Here is an 18,487-nt window from a genome sequence, read left to right on the forward strand (position 1 = left end):
AATATAATGTACTTATAGAAAAGGATGCATTTTGTAGGTGTTCTAATTGATTACTTTTCCCAAAACAAACACATTGTATTTTCTCTTTGTAAATTGATAGCATTTTCTCTTGGTCCGAGTGTATTGAAACTTCACAGTTTTATATGCCTTTCTGTGGATCTCTTTTCATTCTTTGTGCTGAATGTTAATCCTCCGTACCATTTCATTATGGGGACTTGTAACCTTCTAGTCTGGAAAATACTGATTTCTCTTCCCTCCAGAGTCTGTTTTTGCTTTCTAGAATTGTTCTTATTTTAAACATTTTAAACACACCCCTTCATTATCACTTCTTTATTTAATTTTGCTCCTCTTTTCTAATTTTTTGGGGGAGATTTCTTGAGCTGTGTCTTCCAGCTTTTCTATTGATGCCATTTCCAGTCTCATCCCTTGACTTCTAAAAACTATTTTCATCTATTTTATTTAGTTTTAGCATCCTATTCATCTTACTAGTTTCTCTTAACCTTTTAAGAATTATTCATTATTTAAGTTTTCTTCTACCTTCATAGCCTCTGTGTGCCAGCTTGTTTGATTTGTTCTTTCATATTGCACGCTTGCTTTAAATGTCTTCTGATCCTCAACTATCTGTTTATATTTCAGGGTGAAACTCTAAAAGTTAATTGGAAGTTTTGTGCATATGAGTGTGTATTGACAGTAATAACTACTATGTGACTAGATTATTTCTTTGGGAAAAATTTAATGCCAGCTTTTTGTTAGAATCACGAATGAACAATTCCTATCCTATCCCTAACATTTTAGAAATCAGAAGAAAAGAAGCCAGGATGCCTAGAAAACAATTTTCTTTGTTGCTATTGTTGTTGCCTTGTATACTGTATTCGTTTGCTAGAACTGCCGACAATGTACCACAGCCTGGATAGCCTACCAACAAAAATATATTTTTCTTCCAGGCTAGACGCTAGAAGTCTAAGATCAAGGTGTTGGAAAGGTTGGTTTCTTCTAAGGTCTCTTCTTAGCTTATAGACATGGTGTACACTGTCTGTGTGTCCGTGTTCTTTTTGCCCCCTCTGATAAGGACATTAGTCATATTGAATCAGGAATCACCCTAATGTCCTCATTTTAACTTAGTTGGCTACTAAAAGACCCTATTTCCAAATACAGTCGCATTCTGGTCTAGGGGGAGGTTATGATTTCAATGTATGAAAATTGAGGGCCACACAATTCAGTCTAATAATATCTAAAAAATGGAATCTTAGGAATCTAAATTATGGTGTTTTACCTTCCCTACGAGGAAACATCTACTTGCTTGCCAGAATAAGAGAGGCTCAGTAGTGTGACAGTGGTAAGTCAGGTGGGAAGGTGAGGGGGGCATCTAAACTTTTTATATGAACCTTCATCTGCCTCTGCTCTAATTTCAGAAGTCCATGGTCTTGCTGATTCCTAAGCCTTAAAGAGAGCATCTCAGTTTACAAATAAGTTAGTTTGTGACTTTCTATTCTTGTAACTTAGGATTCAGTTTCAATGAGTCTCCTTAATTTGTTACTAATCATCTCTGTCTTATCAACATTCAACATACTACTTTTTCTTATTTCCATTCTTTGTTTTTTGCACTAATGCTTAAAAAAAAGAACCAAACATATACAATTCTCTATGTTATTTAGTGTAGTTTAATCAGAACTAGCTGCAAGTAATCAATTTACTATCTTTAAGTAATTAAAATTATAAAATTATATTTGTGAATAATTTAATTTTCAAAAAAACACTAACAAATAGCCTTATTTTTAGTATATATTATTGTAGACAACTATTTTAGGCACGGTACATAAACAGCTTTTAGGTAGGTATCAGAAATTATTTTCCCAGTTGGAGAAAGAACATATAGAAACATAAGATTGAAAAATATGTTTCTAAATAAACAGGCCAACAAAGGAAGTTAAATTATATATAATGAACATTTTCTGAAGTAACCCCAAGTAAGGAGAAGTAGATAAATTTGACCTTGAATGAATCCCTGAAGGAAGTGAATTTCAAGTGATATTTTGAAAGTAACTTTCAAAAAAACCCTATAAGAGAATTTTTTTCAGGTAAAGCTTCAAATTGTTATTGAGTACTTACTGTGCCAGGCATTTTGAAGATTGTAGAGAATGAAAAATGTTAGCTATGTGAGGGATAGGTCAAATAGATTAATTTTACCAGACCAGGGCTGAATTTTGTGGTATTAGGTAAGAAGAGAGAACACAGAGGAATAATGGTGTGATCTAGCAGTTCAGAAGCAAATAGGTAAAGGACAATGAAAATGAAAAGAAATATTATTAAAGTGAAATCTCTTGCCCTGAAATTTATCTGACTAGTGATTGAAAAATCTTAGCAGATCAAATAAAAGTCAATTCCAGAAGTAAATGATAGTGAGAACCACAGCTGGCCTCCATTTGGAAATGGTTAGGATGAATATCACTCAGAAATTCTTCTCTGTAATTTGCTGGGGCTTTCTGTGAAGTCTTTTATCCTTGCCATACATTTTGGCCGTGTCATGAACCACTATAGTTGACTTTAACTTTCTTGTTTAAATTTGAAGCCTGGCATGTATTTTTTTTAGTGAATAGGTTTTCCACTTTGAAAAATGACTTGCAGGTTAGAGAAATTTTAATTTATTTGATTGAGTTAGCATGGAAAATTTTTTCTTTATCCTTTCTGCTCCTTAAATTGTGATGAAAACAAATTTATTTTATACACTAGCAAAACTGAATACTCACATTATCAGATTATTATATCATTATTACCTTGGTGTCAATAACTTCAGATGTTTGCATTATAGTTCATCACAGGATTCCTAGGTTTTTAATAAGATTTACCAAAATTTTGAATTTTTATCATATTAACTTGCTGGCTTCCTCTTATTCTTTTATAGCTAAAAGAATTTTAGGTTGAAAATAAGAATGTAAGTTGAAGACTTGGTGCAGTACCCTTTTCTATCACATCTATACTTATATGACATATGCAAATATAGCATAGAACTTAAAGAAAAATAACTTTTATGTGAATATAGTAGGTAACTTTATATTGTATGACTGGAACTAGACAACCTTTTATGAATTGCATGCTACCAATTATTCTTTCCAAAAAGGGAAATTTTAAGTGAGTAGGGTATGTGTGTGTGTGTGTCTTTATTAAGTGTAAGAAATGAATTGGTAATTACGTTGCTGTTTCTGTACACAACCTAAAATTTTATCTTCATTAAGATTACCTGTAATATGGGACTTTGACAACTAGACAATGCCAGTTTTAAAGATTTGCCAACAAATAACTTATAAATCTTGTGATATTATTTTTAAAATTTTGTCATAATTTTAATTTGGTAATAGATACTTACAAACCTTTATGTAAAAGATATGTAAATATATACACATAATTCATAGCTGTTTTTTTAATTCAACTAAATTCTATGAACTGGCTTATGTTGGTTAGAAAAATGGCATTTTTACATGGTTTGACCCCACACATTTTTCAGGGCTTCTTTACTGCTTATGCTGTACACACACATTGAAGTATTGTCTGTCTTGTATATGTGTTTGTCAGTGCACTTATGCTTCTAATTGAGATGATGTGTGGTGCCCATGATTCTGCAAGCAAACTTGTCACAGTGAGCAGCTCTTCTTGTAGGTGTAGAGAAAAAATACCCTCACTTCTCCCCAGCCTTGTCATATATCCATGCTTCTTTGCTGCCTAAAATAAGCATTTGGAATTACTAGAAATCAAGAAATATTGTAGTAGCAAATACAAACTTCACTGTTCTTTGTTCTCTTAAAGTATCTCCCCCACCCAACAGAAATTAAATTATTGTTTGCATAATAACGATAAGACACTTTGGCATCTTGTGTCTTATTATAATTGTTATCAGAATAGCCTGAATTGAAATCTGAAAAGACAGAGAGTAAATGTTGCAGACTAATTGAGTATGAAATTATTTTACTATAGTAAAGGATAAAACAGAAGATATTTGAAGATTTAGGATTCAGGTGAATCAGGCACTTCAATGTTGGGCGAATTAATTGTGGATCTGAGAAGAGAGGTAATAGGTATAGAAATATTCAAACTTGCTGGTAAGCTTGCTAACTGTGCTGTACAAAGGCCCCATTGAATCTATCTTGGAGAAAGCTGTACTCCCCATTTAATGCTAATGTAACCCTACAAATTCTTCACTCTGAAAGTAAGATTCAGTTTACATAAGTCTAGTTAAGATAGTAAAACATCCTAATACACTTTGGGAATATTTTCAACAGTAATAGTTCAAAAGGAATCTATACTGTCAACATAATTTAAAATGCACTTGGGGGAAAAGTGGAGGGAAGGTGGGAAAGATGGCAGAATTCTTAGTCTTTGCGCATTCTGCTTATCTTTCACCACAATTTGAATAGAAATGTACCCATAGACAGTTACAGCTAGTGCTTGAAGATATACTATGAATGTTTACTTATTTAAATATGCATAAGTGATTTAGGTGGTGATAATAAAACTAGATTACTGAGATTAAATGAAAGCCCTATAAAATTGGATGAGACTGAGTAAGGTTTTGAACGAAATAACACAATTATGTAAAAATAAATGCAAATTATATAATAATTTTAAAAGCATGCAACAATTCAAACTTTGTTTCTCTAGTGTAGTAAAATAATCTAAAGACTTCATGAGGTTTTTTAGTAGTCAAACTGCTAAACATTTGTTTAGTGGCTGAAATAGATTGTACTTAATTATTCAGAAACTCATCATTGAAGTCAAGTTCATTGCTCAACAAGGTCACTGTTTTGGCAAAACAAACAAACAAACAAAAAAACATTGTGAACCTATCCAGGTATACACATCAATATGTTTTTGAGTATTGTAGACATTTGTATGTTTTGGGGTTTCCTTTACATTGACTGAGCTTTTAAGTATGTAGTGTCAATAATTTGATGCCATACAGATTCAGGCAGATCTTGGAAGAATAAATAAAGGTAGATTCCAAATTAGGAAATAATGGTATTAGGCATTTAAAAGTAGTAATAAGTGGTTAAAAAAAAAAGGGGGGGGGATTGAGTGGCCCTCCCTGGTGGCACAGCATGTTAAAGCACAGCACCATGAAGCTATTGCAGCCATTGCAGCATGAGTTCGATCCCTGGCCAGGGTGTGGGGGGGTTCTGGGGGAGTGGGGGGGGTGACCCACATGGTGTGGCAGACCTCTCCTGTCCTGCCTGCTGCTCCCCTCAGTAGTGTATTTCAATCCATCTGCAGTGTTCTGCTCCCCACTCTGTCTCTGATGAATCTTCTCACCCCCTCCACCCCCCACACCTCTGGCCTGTACCCCAGCTCAGCTTTGTATGCACAAATAAATAAATCTTTAGGGAAAAAAAAGGATTGATCAGAACAATAAAGAATAAGGATATTGAAGAGGAGAACTATCTGGGATGAATCTTGACATACTAAACTGGCTCCTTAGTTTGGACAATAAATAGGGCATTTTAAAAGGGGGAGGGATGATCCATAAACATATGTGCTTGAACTAACATGTTTAAAATAAAGAAGAGACCTAATAAGCCATGTGATACTCTTAAGACTATGGTTTACATCTTTTTGAATGAGACTTGTAAGTTGAAATAAGAAACTCTAGCAACTTTTTGTCTCATCCAACAGTTTCTCCAGCTATTATAGCAGGCATGAGGAAATGACACCCATTTTGTAATTTTTTAAATTATGGAAATAGAAGATTTTAGAAACTAGGTAACTAAGGAAAGAAAATAGAATAATTAACTTTATAAGATTTTCAGTATACTGATGGATTTCAAAATGTATTGGCTGTTTTGTGAAATTTAAGCTCACTAAAGAACAAATGCTGGGATTGCCCTTTTCTTAGTGGCTCTAGGATTACTTCTTTTGAAATTACTCAATAATAAAATGAATTGCTTTCTAGGTTTGTACTACAGAAAATGCCAGTTAATTTCCAAGGAAGATGTTACCCATGATACAAAGCTTTTCTGCTGGATGCTGCCACCAGGCACTCACCTTCAGGTGCCAATTGGGCAACATGTTTACCTCAAACTAACTATTACAGGTGAGGTCAATAGAGGCTTTGGGGAAACATGTTCTTCTTTCATAAGCATTTCAAAATCAGTGCTGGTCTCTTTAAGAAGAGATATTTAGTTTATTAATAATTATTTCTGGGAAGCTAGACTCAGTGATAGCCATATATAGGTTTAGGGATAGTGTTCCTGTGTGTTGGAACTCTGGCCATGCCATCTTACTGTATGGAACAAAGAGATTGCCTCTAAGCAGAGACGGTTCTGCCAGTGTGGTATTTATGATAGAGCAGAGCTCTGAAAGGAATGAGTTGAGAAAGTGCACAAGGAGTTCTTCATGAAAACACTTACTACAGATATATACCACTAGAATCTCTTAGTAACCGCTAAATGGTTGTGCCATTTATGATGTTGAATTTATAATTTATAAGTTTCATAAAGGGTAGATAATTGTGTTTTCCTTTTATGTGCCACCTTATAAACAGCTTTATAAATGTGTTTCTTGCTGTGTGAATTATTTTTCCTTCATTTTCATCCTAAAATCATTTCATTTACTTGTCTTAAATATCCTCCTTATTTATGTTCAATGTTTTCTTGGCCTTTTGAGGCTATAAAAGTAACAATTTTATGTCATAGTGTCTCCAACAATCACTCTCTGTTAGCCAGGATCTGATGGTTATGTTTTATTATAATGGCACTGTAAAATTTTTCCCTTCCTCATTACTAATGCCAGGTTATCATTCAGTGGCTGGTATCTTCCCCATTGCAGTCATTATCAATCTGTTATAATATACAGCTGGATTAATACTGTTTATGTATGTTTTTGAGCTGTAAAATTTTGGCCTTTCTCAACTATTCCGGCTTTCTTTTTGGAATTTGGCTGACTGATAACATTTTATGGATTCTTTATTGATTTTGCCCTATTTTTTAATGTTACATTCTTAGAAGTCGTTGGGTTAGCATTGTTTTATTTAACAAAGTAATCTATGATATATTAAAATATTAACGCTGTTCAAAATAAATAAAAGGGAAATTGTTCTTTTTCTCATTGGCCATTATAACCAGCATTACAACTTAGGTCTATAATCAAAATCACTTATATAAATATCTTTTTACATCTCAGTGGTGGATTTTGGATCCCATTTTATTTTCATCCATTTCAAAGTTTATGTGCTCATGGAATTGATGGTCATCTAAGTTTATTGATATAAATCCCTATCAACTTATCCCACCTTGAAAATTAATTGTTTATATTATGTCGATTTGTTAAAATTATTTCAGCACAGATATATATGTGGGGTATATGCTTATATATGCTTATACTATATAGATTGAGAACATATGGTGAGAATTATATACTCACTAGTTATATATTCTTATATATATTCTGTATACTGTATATATAGTTTTGATAGCATCACAAAATTACATATTCTTAAATATATATTGATAACATCACAAAATTTGTATGCTTCATCTTTATTCAAGATTTTTAGAATTTAATTTCTTCATCATGACCTTTTCTAGGTACAGAAATAGTGAAGCCATATACACCTGTATCTGAATCTTTACTCTCAGAGTGCAAAGAACCAGTTCTTCACAACAATAAATACATCTACTTTTTGATCAAAATCTATCCCACTGGACTCTTAACACCAGAACTTGATCATCTTCAAATTGGTTAGTATTTTTGTATGTATGTATTTTTGCCTCATTTGTGTTTTAGATAAGAACATATGTATGTTTGCCTCCAGTCCTCTCCATCAAGGGTTTTATCAGATATCTTAAATTTAACATATTTATGACCAAAACTATGTTTGTTGCCCCCAACCTATCCTTTACTCCCATATTCTTCATCTTTCTTATTTGCAGCATCACTTCCTTTACCAAATTTGCAGATTTAAGTCATCTTTGAGTCTTCCAATTTTCTCTCTTACACTCCAATCAGCCACTGAGTTCCAGTGAATCCACCTCCCAGTGACTTTTTAGTCTTTCTTATCTATCCCTTCTCCATCCTCTTAGATCAGGCCTTCAATATTTCTGTCTTGGTTTCTTAACTGATTCCTGTCAGTTGCTCCTGATTTTTCTCTTTCTATCTGCATCTTCCAGTTCTTTTTTCAAATTATCCTGGTTATAATCTTGAGCATGTTGCTCTGCAACTTTGAACTCTGAGATGGACCTTTATCATCTAACTAATTCAGTTCTCTGCATGACCTGCAAAGACTTTCGGGATCTTTCTAACTTCATTGCCTGCTGTACAAAAATATTTGTGCTGTTCAGAGTTTATGATCATCACTTTTAAGCACATGCAGCCACCTTACCTAAGATGCCCAGCAACCCTTTCTTTTCTTGTCAAGTTCCTTTTTCTCTACTCACCAAAAACCCAAATAAAATATCATTTCCTATAGAAAAGAGAGGAGAGTCTCTTTCCTCTACTTCACTGAAACTCCCAATAAGTAGCTTTTAATTACAGCTGTGTGTTAATAGTAATATTTCTGCTTGACTAAACTTTAAGTTCTAAGGTAGAAATTCTCATCCATGTATTTCCCACATCATCATTTCAGTTGATACATAATAGGTTCTTGATAAGTTCATCAAAGGACTATTTTTAAAATAGAATTAATAAAGGGACTAAATGAAATCTGTTCAGATTTAGAGGACCCCCTTCCTATTTCTACTCCTTTGGTTTAGTCTTCAACTTTATTTTTGCCTTTTTCCTAACTTTAAAGTGTTCTTTCCAATTTTAAGACAGCATTAACCGTATCATCAAGATAATAACAAACTAGATCACTAACATGTAAACAAAGAAAATTATATTAATCTATCTGTAAGCTAAGCTTAGAAGTTAATATACAATGGATATAGTCAGTCATCTTTGGGTAATAAATACCAAAATATTGAGTGCAAAATGGGAGACTAAAGAATTTTTGAAATAGCTACAAATCTAGTGAAGGTAAGTATGATTTTGTGAACAATCATCTGACTTTTTCCCAAGGATACTCTGATCTTATGGTCCATTCAAACTATAGTAAAAAGGAGATTCTAATCCTGTTAGTATGCTTAATTTATCAATTTCCTCAGTATTTTACTATCCTGCTATGACGAAGAAAAATTATGACTGCCAAGATTTAAAATAAACTGGAATAATTGTGTTTAAATAGATAGATGGTTTGTTTTAGGCAACTTTTATTTTTAAAATTACATAGAAAATTTCTGAAATGTCTAAAGGCAGTTCTCTCATATGAGTAGTATATAGTGATTATATCAACTGCATTCCAGAGAATGGTGCCCTCAGCTACTATGTGTCTACATCAGGAAGGAAGTAGCATGCTCCAAGTGCAGTTTTTGGTTTTGCTTTGTTTTCATAGGAACTAAATTTAGAATAGCTGTTCTTGTTTGAATTAATGTTTATCTTTTCAAAGATTTGATGGAGAAAAAGCACATTTACTCACATAAAATTCTAGAATATATTCCTATTTTAGTTTTCTATCCTACTAATCTTACTGCTGTGGTTAAGAATCAATATGCAAATAGTGAATATCTTTTCTCTGCCCTATACCCATGCAAGATAGGTATACATGAACCCTGTTTTTGAGGTGCTTTTAATTTGTCAGTTAATTCTGTTTTGAGATTTTGTACTTAATTACTTGGCAGTTATCTACATATAAGAGTCCAAATGGTTTGAAGAAATTATATTGGGTAGTGAGTTGAATAAAATCTCATTATTAATCTGATTATAATCATATAATCCAGTTATACTTGAGGCCCTAATGATTATTCCTAAAACTACTTAACTGCTATGAAGATTAAGATGTAGTCTGAAAGTTAAGTTTTGATCTTAGTTCTCATCAGTATTCTAAATTCAGGTAGTTTTAGCCTTTTCAGTTTCCCTAATTTTTTTTTTTTTCTGATTTAGTGTATATTTCATTGTTTAGGAGATTTTGTTTCTGTAAGCAATCCTGAGGGCACTTTTAAAATATCCCAGCTCCAAGAATTAGAAGATCTCTTTTTATTGGCAGCTGGAACAGGCTTCACACCAATGGTTAAAATACTGAATTATGCTTTGACTAATATACCCAGTCTCAGGTATGTGATTTTATCTTTAATTACTATCCTTTGTGAGGTTGTTAGATTAGTATAAGGTATTCAATTAATTAAGTACTCTGAACCTTAATAGACATATTTTCATTCCCTTATTCATCATTTCTTACTCTCAAGTCCTAGCTGTTTTTATTAACTTGATTCTTTTGAATTCTGTTACTTTGCTTTCATAAGTGGCACAAAAAATATGCTAGTTCACTTCTAGACTTTCCATTCGTGTATATATTAAATGTATTTGAAAATAGCTCCTTTGAGTTGTTATTTTTTCTTTAAAGGAAAGTGAAGCTGATGTTCTTCAATAAAACAGATGGTGATATAATTTGGAGAAGCCAGTTGGAGAAATTATCACTTAAAGATAAAAGGTATTAAAATGAGATTAAATATTTACTATTTTAATGAACATTTTCTTTTATTCTGTTAGTAGAAGTTAAACATGACTTAAGAAATATTGGTAAGAAGGAATATGTGACAGTGACTGAGCCTGAAATGCCTGAACAGTCAACTATGTGTTGTGTTTTGTTTCGGGCTATTGAATTTGGGTTGGTGGCATTGTGTAGGATGAGGAAGGGCTCCTTTTTTTTACTTCTGGATGACTGGCTCTAACAGCACTCACTAGGTGAGTAGAAACCTCCAGCTTGCTGACAGTGACAGTGTCTGACTTTGGGACTGCCTTTATCCATTTTCTTCTGCTCCTTGGCTTTTTCTTCTTGCTCTTACCTACTTCCTCCTGCCTGTTCGCTCTGTGTTCCCTAAGCTCTGACCACTCAGGGAGACATGGCTCTCCTTGCTTGAAGACTCTACTAGCAATGACTTCTGACATAGCACTTTATACACACTTGACACTCATACCAGGCCCTCCCTGGACAACAAAAAGGCCATGCTACCTACGTAGATGGCTTTCGAACATTTGTTAAATACTTTATCATATTTTGGACCTTTTTAGATACAAGAGAAATCTAGCCTTAAAAGCTTATTGACAGGTTTTGTCTGTATAGTTCAGTGAAAACCTAATTGACACCCGTATATAAAAGAAACATAAAAATTTCAAATTTGATGATAGCTGTAATTAGTTACATCTGTATTTAGTTAACATTTAAAGCTATTATTTTAATATATGTTCTATAGTAAGTTATCCTTTCTTACATTTGACTCTCCTTTGTAACTTCTAGTTTTAGTAATAACATTTTAATAGTAAAATTTCTGGTGACAGAATGTGGACACGTGAAAACATCCTCTTGGTTGGATTGCAAATTTTTAAAAAATCTATCAAATTTTATAATTAAAATAAGAAAAACAGCCTACTTTTTGTGAGATTAGGCTTTAAATGCCACACAATCTTTTATTGAACAAGAAGAGACATAAAGGAAAGGTACCAAGACTGGCATGTAATTTTAATTTAATTTTCAGCAGAATGCTATGCTTATCCTCCAAGTTTACCTGAATAATATCGTTAGCAAATGAAAGTTTTAGAAAAATCAACGTGTAATAGGAAATTACAAACCTTGTGACCTTGAGCAAGTTGCTAGGTCTGACTGAGGCCCACCTTTCCCATCTGTAGGTCAAGGACATGGTGACACCTACCTATGGCATAGAATTGGGGTCGGTAAAAGAGCATATGTAAGCATATGCTTACAAAGATGCCTGCCCCAAAGATAACGTATTTGTAATATTCCTCCATTCATGAAATATTGAAAGTATCAGACCTGTCCCCATACATAGGAGTACAGCAGTGAACAAAACACTGCGTTGGCTTATTTTCTCATGAGAACTTTAGGGACATATTTCTTCATTTTTCCAAATTGCTAAATTTACTAGAACTACAAAACATGGGTACACATAAGTATTCTTTTGTCTGTTCTGTTTCACTTTTTCCTGTCATTAAATATAAAATTTAAACTGAAGAAAAGGTAAACTTACTTAAATTTTATCCAAATACATTATTACACTTTACTGTTAAATGCAATAATTGAAACTCAGTTCACAAGATTAGTAAAATCTAGTTTTAAAAAAAGTCTAGTACACTCTCACAAATAATATTTTTCTTCAATGTGAGAGAATACAGACAAATATGTATATTAGCAGTTGTAGCTACATACCATGTAAATTGGTATCCAAATTAAATTTCACTTATTGCTCTCAATTACTGAGCATGCGGAGGCCATGCTGAGTCTGCTTTTACATTGTCCATCCCCTCAGCAGAAAGAGCTACCGTGTGAGTTCTTTACCGTTGCAGAATTGGTTTTAAGAATGAAGTTTATTTCCAGACCACGTTTTGTAATAAATAAAAATAAAAAGTATTTTCCTTTCCTCCCCAAGAATATTTTGAGGGATAATAAGTAGTGGCTTATTATTTTGTGCAAATATTAGAATTTTTTCCCTTCTGCTTATAAAGTCAATACATATGTATGTAGACGAATTGCAAAGAGAAAAAATCATCCATAATCCTACTATCCAAAGAACTGTTATTAGCATCTGGTCTGTACTTATCTTTTCATTCTCCCACTCTTTCTCTCCCTCCCTTGCTCCCTTTCTCCCCTTTGTGGATTACCCAAATTTATTTTCACAAGAGTCTTGGTCTTTTCTGACACTTTGGAAGTTATAAGGCAGAAAGGAATTTCAGTACTTTTATAAAGTGCACCCTCATGCCTCAAGGCTATAATTGTTTGAACAAATCTATTCAGAAAAATTCAGAAGAGAAGATCCTACAATAACCCTTTACATCTCTCTCTAAAAAAAAAATCCTTCACTGAAGTATTTTGACTGTTAATTTGGGATTGTCCCTGTTCCAGTTTAAGCTCTTTTCTAGTCCTGTAAAGAAGTAAGCAAGCAGTATGGCAGCCTCTTTAAATACCCTTAAAAATAGCATCCTTATAGTTTGCTCACTTTTTCCATTGATTCAAAAATTTATACCCAAAGGATAGTTTATGTGGATAGATTTTAAAGGCATAAGAAATTTTTGTATTTATATAAGGATCTCAATTATTTTCACCTTTTTTGGAAAGATTTTTATTTATACATACAGAACTGGGGTACAGGCCAGAGGTGCAGGGACGGTGAGAGGATTCACCAGAGACAGAGTGGGGAGCAGAACAGGCAGATCGACAGAGTACACTGGTGAGGGGAGCAGCAGGTGGGTCAGGAGAGGTCTGCCGCGCCATGTGGGTCATCTCCCAAGTGGGGATCAAACTCATGCTGAAGTGGCTTTAGTTTTTTAGTACTGTGCTTTAACCCGCTATGCCACCAGGTAGGGCCCTATTTTTCACCTTTTAATAGATGCCTGAAGGAAGTATGCCACTGATTAGGCTTTTTAAAAAAGCATTTCAATAAAGGAAAATACTGAATTTTTGCAAATAACAGGAACATCAATATTGATTTATACAGCTTAGCACTTTTATTTTAGTGGTAGAACTACTTGAAACTAAGGTGGGGGAAATTTAATTTTTAATTTGATAGACAGTTGCTTGTGGGTCCCCTTTGGTAATCTAGTAGAAGTTTATGTATCATCTTTCCCCAACAGAAAATTGTACTATGAACTCACATATGTGTTATATGTTATTTCCAGATCCTTACATGTGGCTCTGTTCTTCTATGGACAAATGCTTTTTTTTTTTTTTTAACAGATTTATTTGTGCATATAGAACTGGGGTACAGGCCAGAGATGCAAGGGCAGTGAGAGGATTCACCAGAGAAAGAGGGGAGCAGAACAGGCAGATCATCGAAGTACACTGCTGCAGAGAGCAGTGGGTGGGTCAGGAGAGGTCTGCCACGCCATATGGATCACCTCCTGGGCAGGTGGGGATTAAACTCATGCAGCAGTGGCTTTAGCTTCTTAGTGTAGTGCTTTGACCCACTGCACCACAGGGCCCCGACAAATGCTATTTTTAACCATTGTGGCTTCTTTGTAAATCAACTCCTTTATTCAACATTTCTTTTTGCACATTTACTTTGAGCTATACCTGGATACAGTATTGACATACAATGACTCTGCCCTCATGAAGCAATAAACAAATGTTACTTCTGCAGTTGCCTAAATGATCTTAATTTTAAGTGCTAGGAAGTTAGTGAAAGAAAATATTTGGGGAGGCTATGCTGTATAGAGTGGAATGGTGATACTGCAGAAATTAAACAGGAACCTAGAAAGTAAGACTTAAAATACAATTCTATAGAATTTCTTAAGATACACAATCAGCACATTAGAATTGGAAGAGATTATGTCATTTTCCTATCTTATTCCTCAAAAAAAAAAAAAAAAAACCTAGCAGCTAAGCCCTTGGTGAGGGCTGCAACCAAGCCTCAAGCCCCTGAGTTGGTCTGTACCCTTGTGCCAGTCTGCCCAGCTCATGGGAGCATAAACCCAGCTGCACCAGCCACATCTTTGTTCTGTTCTGGTGTTCGGCGCTGTATGCCATCTCACAGAGAATCTGTTCTGCTAACTTTTTTCAAGATTGAAATTAATGTTCAATTAAATTTTTTTACTTTTGAGAAACTCAATTATTCACTAAAGAAATGTAGGAATGCCTTTAATCTGATGCTGTTGAAAATCGTAAGAATTAATTATGGGCTCTCCCTGGTGGCGCAGCAGGTTAAAGCACAGCCCTAAGAAGCTAAAGCCGCTTCAGCAAGAGTTCAATCCCTGCCCTGGAAGTGATCCACCGGGTGCAGCAGACCTCTCCTGACCCACCCGCTGCTACCCCCAGCAGTGTACTTCGTCAGTCTGCCTGTTCTGCTCCCTATTCTGTCTCTGGAGAATCCTCTCACCATCCCCCCCTGCACCTCTGGCCTGTACCCCAGTTCTGTATGCATAAATAAATAAATCTTTAAAAAAAAAGAATTAATTGTGCTTGCTAAAATGGAGCAGAGAGAGCAGGTACAATGTGGGACATTGAATTTACAGTGGCCCTTTACCAGTAGTTCACTTACCAAGTAACAAAGCTATAGGAAGAAATGATCTGTAGTTCTGCTCTCTCAGTTGATATTCTTTCTCATTTTAATTCTGAACCTTTTTCCTTCATCTGTTTCATTCCATAGTGATGGGTGCCTCCTGAGTAGCAGCCACTAGGGTTGCAATGACAGGGCAAACAGGTTCTCATGCTCTTGGAGTTAAAGGTCTAATGAGGAAGACATTGATAAATCAGTCATCTTGAGAGCCTGGACTAAGGGCTATAAAGAAAAGGATAACATTTCTACTACACACACAATGAAGAATCCCAGAGTGGTGGAGCCACAGTCCTTCCCTGTGGGAATGAGCTTGACCCAGAACAGAAAGGCAAGGTGTGATGGAAGCATTACAGAAAGAAAAGAATGGATGGTATTGTGCCAGCAAAGACTGAGAAAAGTAGACATAGTAGCTGGGACTTGGTGAGAATTTGGATATGGAGAGTGAAGCAAAAGAGAGGTCTCCAGGATAAGTCCCTCAGTGCTGGTCTGTGTAACCAAGTGGACTGTAGTGCCTTAAAGAAAAAATAATGTGAGGAGTTGATTTTGAGGCCATTGATACAGCAGCAGTAGGCAGTCAGATAGGCTGTTGGTTTTAAGGATCTAGAACTCACTAAAGAGGTGTGAGTCAGTGATTATCACTTGTCACTGATAACTGTTTCTCACTGTGATTCTCTATAAGCAGGTTATTAATAGAAATTGTAGGATTTTCTGAATGAAGTCTTTTGTAACTTGCTTTGTAATGAGTTCAATAAGAAATATCAGATTATTCTTACCAGTAGCAAAAGGCGTCTTTAGAACAAATTGGATGTACTTGTATGTTTTTATGTAATTTTTTTATAATCTCTGCCAGTGTTTTCTAACCAGTTTCCATTCTTTCTATATTAAATTATGCTCTAACCGCAAAAATAAGATGTTTTTGTGAACCTGAAACTTGTTAATGTATCTAAAATAATAGACTTTTTAAAATGTTTTCATTTCTCTAGATTGGACGTTGAATTTGTGCTCTCAGCTCCTAGTCCAGAATGGAGTGGCAAGCAGGGACACATCTCACCAGCTCTTCTTTCTGAATTTTTGAAACGAAGTTTAGACAAATCCAAAGTCCTCATCTGCATCTGTGGCCCACCACCATTTACAGAGCAAGGAGTAAGGTGAGCAGTAGCAGGACAGGTAAAAGGATACGCAAGCCTGTGAAATGAAGAGCTTCCGTTAAAAGCAGATGATTGAGCTGAGTACCTTTGGTAATAAGCTATCTTAGTTATTCACCTTGCTAAGTATAGTGTGTCCACCTTGAAAGGGAGGCAGCAGTGAAGCACACTGGAAGTGCTTCAGCACAGCGACTCCATACAGTAAGTACTAACTAAATGCTCGTTATTTTCAGCAGGGTTTTAAACAGAGCCACTTCTAAGATTTCAGTCTCTGTGTATAGCAGTCTCCAAGTTGAATTACCCTTAAAGCATTAATATTTCTACTTTTCCTCTTTAGTGGGTAAAATAAAACAATAAACAATGCCAGAGGCTCAACTCTGTAATTTGAGAACAGCGATTAAAGGGGGAAAATCAAGCATTTAATCTGCCTTTTTTATATGAACTATATTATAAGATAACCACATAATAAATGAGCAGAATTTTTTCTTTATAGAGCTCTTACCTGGTAAATGCAGAAAGAATGATGGAGGTAGAATATCACCAATTTCAGTTTCTTATGAATGAATGCATCTATATGTGATCTACAGTTATTAGTATAGTTAAAAAAAAAAAGATGCAACTAGTATTGCATGCCTCTGGGTGGAAGACTATACAAGAAGTAGTCTTCTGAAAAGAATTTAATAAAGCCTTTTGATCATTACTAAATTATGGGGAATAACAGGCTGTAAACACATGTTATAGTATATCACAGGGTGTTGCAAATTGAGGTCTCTGGAAGATGCAGCACATAAAAATCTGATTTTGTCAGCAAATAAATTGCAGGACAACATGGGGGATTTGGGATCTTATACCCCCCAAAATTCTAAAAGACTTAACAGCCAGTTATGATGAGAAGACTTCGTGTCTTGATTCAAATAAATGTAAAAGTTATGGCGTTGGCCCTTCCTGGTGGTGCAGCGGGTTAAAGCACAGCACTAAGAAGCTTAAGCCACTTCCGCATGAGTTCGATCCCCGCCTGCCCCGGAGGTGACCATATGGCGCGGCAGACCTCTCCTGACCCGCCCGCTGCTCCCCTCAGCAGTGTACTTTGTTGATCTTCCTGTTCTGCTCCCCACTGTGTCTCTGGTGAATCTTCTCACTGCCCTTGCATCTCTGGCCTGTACCCCAGTTCTTTATGCACAAATAAATAAATCTTAAAAAAAAAAATACAGCATTTAGGAAAGCATTAAAAAATTAGATATTTCATATTTGATGATATTAAAGGGTTGTTACTGTCTTAGAAATTATAATTATGGGATTTTTGAGAACATGGTAATTGAGGAAATGAAACCATATCTTGCTAATGATGGTAAACTGATTTTTCTTTTCCAACATTGTCCCTAAGAGACATGTTTTGTGTTTGTTTTTCAGGTTCCTGCATGATCTTAACTTTTCCAAAGATGAAATACATAGTTTTACAGGATAATAAAGATCTATCATTGTCCTTCATTCAACTGTTTTGTCCAAACTTGTGACTGCTTAAGGTTTTTTAAGAGAACATTTTGTAAATACTAAAAAGGTTAATAACGAGAATTCAGGTCTCAATTTCTTATATCAAATAGTCCATTGTTACAGATACTGTGTCAGCTTTATTTTGTACCACAACTTATTTTACTACTGACACTTAACCTGGAAAGTCAATCATGCAACAAAATACATACAGGATTCTTTGTTATGAGTCACAGAGTTCCTTACCCTTTAAACTTTATCACTGTTCTACTGTAAGCTCTCGTGTTTTGTGACATGATAAAGTAAATGATCATTTTGATCATGTTTCTATGCTGTAAAATGTCTTACTAGCAATACAGAATTTTACATTGCACTGTTAACTCAGGAAGTGATCATTTAGTCCTTGTTATTACTTTTAAAATATGGAATGTTGTAACTTATTAAGTGATCGAAACAATTTTTTGTGTGTATATGGCATTGTTACATACAATAAAAATATACTTAAGGACTTTTTAATCCTTGTAGTAGTAATGAGTTTGAATGTCACAATGTTGGGATCAATCTAAGGGAAAATTTGAAAAGCCACAAAAGATAGTGGAGGTGTTACACACGTGTAGTTTTGGATTAGGTGTGTTAGAGTTGGAGAGAACTAGATTGTCAGCTGTTTTGATTATGAGCCAAAACTGGAGGCTTCAGGAAAGAAAATGAAGCCTCTAGTCCAATGGCCTGAAATTTATTATTGGGTGCTTTAGACTGGATTAAATGTTATTT

At 34.7% G+C, this 18,487-nt stretch overlaps 1 protein-coding gene across 1 annotated transcript in view; it reads left to right on the plus strand.

Annotated features, from left to right (window-relative positions):
• The window catches only part of LOC101623989 (cytochrome b5 reductase 4), a 52,539-nt gene extending 34,307 nt beyond the window's left edge, over positions 1-18,232 (plus strand). Inside the window, exons 11-16 of the mRNA XM_004673657.2 lie at positions 5,939-6,079; positions 7,572-7,724; positions 9,980-10,130; positions 10,421-10,507; positions 16,067-16,231; positions 17,639-18,232. Of these exons, the coding sequence (XP_004673714.1) occupies positions 5,939-6,079; positions 7,572-7,724; positions 9,980-10,130; positions 10,421-10,507; positions 16,067-16,231; positions 17,639-17,693 (752 nt within the window). The 3' untranslated portion in view covers positions 17,694-18,232. The remainder of the gene's footprint in view (positions 1-5,938; positions 6,080-7,571; positions 7,725-9,979; positions 10,131-10,420; positions 10,508-16,066; positions 16,232-17,638) is intronic.
• Positions 18,233-18,487: the final 255 nt, after the last annotated feature.

Source organism: Condylura cristata, unplaced genomic scaffold (assembly GCF_000260355.1).
Source record: "Condylura cristata isolate star-nosed mole 26May11 unplaced genomic scaffold, ConCri1.0 scaffold00001, whole genome shotgun sequence".
Classification (NCBI taxonomy): Eukaryota; Metazoa; Chordata; class Mammalia; order Eulipotyphla; family Talpidae; genus Condylura; species Condylura cristata.